General features: G+C 30.9%; 1 protein-coding gene across 1 annotated transcript; it reads left to right on the top strand.

Moving 5' to 3' along the window:
- Nucleotides 1-49: 49 nt before the first annotated feature.
- On the top strand, nt 50-4,215 carry LOC145596651 (expansin-A4-like). The gene is made up of 3 exons (XM_081652867.1): nt 50-215; nt 1,293-1,611; nt 3,903-4,215. Exons 1-3 carry the CDS (start codon nt 53-55, stop codon nt 4,213-4,215), a joined length of 795 nt encoding a protein of 264 aa, XP_081508993.1. The 5' UTR covers nt 50-52.
- Nucleotides 4,216-4,457: the final 242 nt, after the last annotated feature.

Here is a 4,457-nt window from a genome sequence, read left to right as displayed (position 1 = left end):
TCTCTCAAACTCTGTCCATCTTTTTCTTACACCCGCGTATAGCCTAGTATTTATGAGCAATATGAGGGTGTTTAATGTGTTGTGTTTCGGCGTAATTGCCTTGCTTTCAGTTTTTTCTTCCGTGAATGCCAGAGTTCCAGGAGTTTACCAAGGTGGGCCGTGGACACCTGCTCATGCTACCTTCTATGGCGGCGATGATGCTTCTGGAACTATGGGTATGTTACTATATATATGCATCAATACTTTTTTTTTTGTGTTTTTCTAAGCTATACCCCTAAGGTAGTTGAGTTTCTAAGGTATACCCATGCTTTTTCAAGTTTCTCGTATCATTTCCTTACCTTTTATCATCATTTTATTAAATTTTAAGTTAAGTTTAGGTGACGTAGAAGTCCCAAGGAGGGTACCATTCATTAATGGTAGTGAGTTGAGGGGCACAACTTAGAAATTTGAAAAATCATGAGTACACCTTAGAAACTCGACTACCTTAGGGGCATAGCTTAGAAAAACCCTTTTTTTTTTTATGGTTACACTAAAGTTGCTAAATCATTGTAAACCGTTTAGCTAGTTTTGTTTGAGTTTGTAAAACGTTACTTTATTTCTTAGTAGAAAGTCCCCATTTTAAAAAAGTCCAATAGTTTGACTTCTCTTAGTATTATCATGGTACTTTAAGCGTACTTATTGGTACTTCATATGTGTTAATTGTTTTTATTCAATTTTACATCAGACATCGTCTAGCTATAGGTGATAAATAAATCGAATGTATGAAGAATCCACATCATTTTCACATGACATTACACTTGATCTATACATAATTCTACGTTATTATACTAGCTAGTATACTAAGGTCTTGTTCTTTTGAAGTTATTGTAGTTCAATTCAACCTAATTCAACTCAAAAGAAAAGTGTCATTCTGACTTGAGCATACATGTAAAATTATTACAAATAAAATTCTATTCGTGCTTATTAGAATTAAAAAGTAATAATGATTTATATGTGAGTAATATATGAAGGCATTGCCTATCTAAATAATTGGTGGGAGTACATATGTTACTAATTTAACACTAAAATTTGTATTATTAATGACCTTTGTGACATTAACTAATTCATTTGATAGAAGCTAGTAATATCATTTGATAGGTTAGGTTAGAGGGAGGGATAGCTCAAGTAGTTAAATATTCTCTTCTTGTTCAGGTGATCATGGAATAGATTCTCACCAATCGCTATCCAATAGAAAATTGTAAGAATTGTTGATTATGATAAATGATATATATGTTTCCCAAAATGAAATACAGGAGGAGCATGTGGGTATGGAAACTTATACAGCGCAGGATACGGAACAAGTACTGCAGCACTAAGCACAGCATTGTTTAACAAAGGTTTAACATGTGGTGCATGCTTTGAGCTCAAGTGTGTTGATGATCCACAATGGTGTAATCCTGGCAACCCTTCCATCATTATTACTGCCACCAATTTTTGCCCTCCTAACTATGCTCAATCGAGCGATGATGGTGGTTGGTGCAACCCTCCTCGCGAGCATTTTGACCTCGCCATGCCTATTTTCAGCAAGCTTGCCAAATTCAAAGCCGGAATCATCCCTGTAAATTACCGCCGGTGAGTCCTTTTTCCTTTCTCTAATCAGGAAAGCTAGTTTTATGTATTGTACTTGTTTTTTGCAAGTTGTTATAGTTAATTAATAGTTAACTCAATAAACCAGGATTATGCTAGCAGTATAACTAGTTTAATTAGTTGAAGTCTTAAACATTGCTCTTGCAGCTTCTCTTTACACCATAAAAACATCACTTTGGTTACAAACAATGTCTCAAATTATAAACAATGAATATTTAGATATAATTTTTCATGGGTTTCATCAACTTTCAATGATAGTAATTAATTAACGTAATAATAGTCAAATAGTTTTATAATTATTTTTGTGATAAAGATCTCATTCTAATATCTACGTTAATATAAAACCTGTTTTGTTTTTTTTTTTTTTTTTTTTTTTTTTTTTACGGGAATGTTAATATAAAAACTCTATTTTCTAAATCATGCACAATTCTATGAAGTTCCAACATTAACCTCGACCATATTGAATAAGAAATTAAATGAAAAAATTAAAAAAAAAATCGTAATTTGTAATTGTGTTTCCAATACTTAAGAAACTGTCTTTAAGTAAATTACAAACGAAACTAATCATTAATCAATAATTAGCACCCATTTCATTGGACATTAAAGTTTTTCATTATGATTTTTGAGAGAAGTGATAGTGGGCCTATGTAGGTGTATGGATCTTTCCCTTCTTAAATTATGACCTCCTTAGACAGAATATAAAATTAACTTGATAATAACAAAGTTGATCATATTTGATTGCATTGGTAAATGGTCCAACCCCATGTAAATCACAGAGAAACTGACCAATTCCCTTGTCTTTTACTCAAATAAGGCAAATCCATCACAAAGTTTTCGGTGGATATATAACTTACAATCTTACATATTGCCTCTTCAAGAAAAGATCCAAAGTTTTCAATCACCATTCTAACAAGGCTATTAAAAGACATGAACTCTTCTTGAGTAGTGCTCCATATTAAAACATCGTTTTACAAAGTGTATATGTACATTAAATTAATAAAGAAAAGTTTCTTATGTTTTTTTTTTTTTTTTTGAAACAAAGTTTCTTATGTTTATACTAATATAAAAAGTCCATTTCTTCAAAAAAAAAAATATATATATATATAAAAAGTCCATATTCTATTAACTTAAGTTAAATACGTAGTAATTAATTTGGACCATCTCCAATTCTCCATTTTATTTGCATTCGCGAAGGCATGAAGCTATTTTTTCATACTGTCAAGAAATGAACATCGAAAGAGAAAAAAAATTCCCTACTATGTAGTAGAAAATAACAAAAACGCAAAATAAAAGCAAAGATTATACTATTTTTTCTATCCAATGTGTAATAAAAAAGAAAATAGATTATGCTACAAACAAGACTTTTTTTCTTTTTTTTTTTTTTCGAAAAATCTACAAACAGGTCTTAAATGATATAATTTTAAAAAATCATGATAGAAACACGCATATAACAATTTCCACTAATAAGGAAAAAATTATGCATAAGTGCGTGAAAGGCGGACGACGCACGAGAGAAGCAATATGAGAGCATGAATATATAGTCAGGACTGAGCGAAGAATCCGAATGAGGCACATGCAGATAATGCAATGACGGATCTGTCTTCGTTCATGGGAATGGGTCATATCATGCTCCCACCTCATTTATTTTTCATTTTTTTCAATTAATAAGATGTTTTAAAACAAATAATAATAATGGATGATAATATGCTCCGTAATTTTATAGATTATTATTTCACGATTATACATGCATATTAAAAGTGTGACTAGTGATTTACATATAAACTCCCAAACCGACTAAAACAAAAAATTGAAGCTTTGTGTTTAGTCAAATAAATTATTTTATTATGTACTTTTTATTTATTAGATTATTTGCATTTTGCAAGCTGCAACATTTTATGCATCATAAATTATTTAACATAAGTAATACATAACATATATGGTGTTAAAATTAAAAATTATATATGAAATTCTAAGTATTTTTACGACTTTATTAGAAAGAAAGGAAACACTGCTTTTTATTATTTCTCACATTCTTTTTGAGACAAATTCACTCATTGCTTTCTGTAAAAAATATACAGCACGAAGTAATAACTACAAGTACTAAATAACACATAGTAAACTATGAAATTGATCAATTAATATACTTCGTATTTAGCTTTGAGTCACACAAGCTAAGTCATTGTCACTTTTAAGCTAAGTCATTAATCAGATTATTGAATCAGTTCGTAATACCAATTACCGCCTCGTCTAATTTGTGTTTATATTTGTGTGAATAGGGTTCCATGCAGGAAGTCGGGAGGAATAAGATTCACAATGAACGGTTCACAATACTTTAATTTGGTATTGGTCACAAATGTTGCTGGAGCAGGAGATGCCATACGTGTAAGAGTGAAAGGTACAAAAACAGATTGGTTAAGTATGAGTCGTAATTGGGGGCAAAATTGGCAATCCAACGTCGTTTTGGTTGGTCAAGCCCTCTCCTTCCGAGTCACTACTAGTGACCATCGTACCTCTACTACATTGAACTTGGCACCAGCTAACTGGCAATTTGGTCAAACATACGTTGGCAAGAACTTCAAAGTACGCTAATTAATATAATTAATCTCATAGACTAATTAATTAATTAATTACGTCTTTCTCAGCTTAATTATATTATAATTATTATTCCATATGCATGCAATTCTTAGGTTATTTCTCACCGTCTCTAATTGTATTCTCTTTTATTTTCATGAGAAAAATAGAGTGGTGGAGATATATAGGTCATTTATAGTAGCATATTATATATTCAATCACTTATCTTGAGTGAGGGTTAATTAGTTACTATTGTCTGT

Source organism: Chenopodium album, chromosome 20 (assembly GCF_948465745.1).
Source record: "Chenopodium album chromosome 20, dcCheAlbu1.1, whole genome shotgun sequence".
Classification (NCBI taxonomy): domain Eukaryota; kingdom Viridiplantae; phylum Streptophyta; class Magnoliopsida; order Caryophyllales; family Amaranthaceae; genus Chenopodium; species Chenopodium album.
The sequence above is the reverse complement of the archived record's forward strand: the minus strand, read 5'-3'. Positions and strand labels throughout refer to the sequence as shown.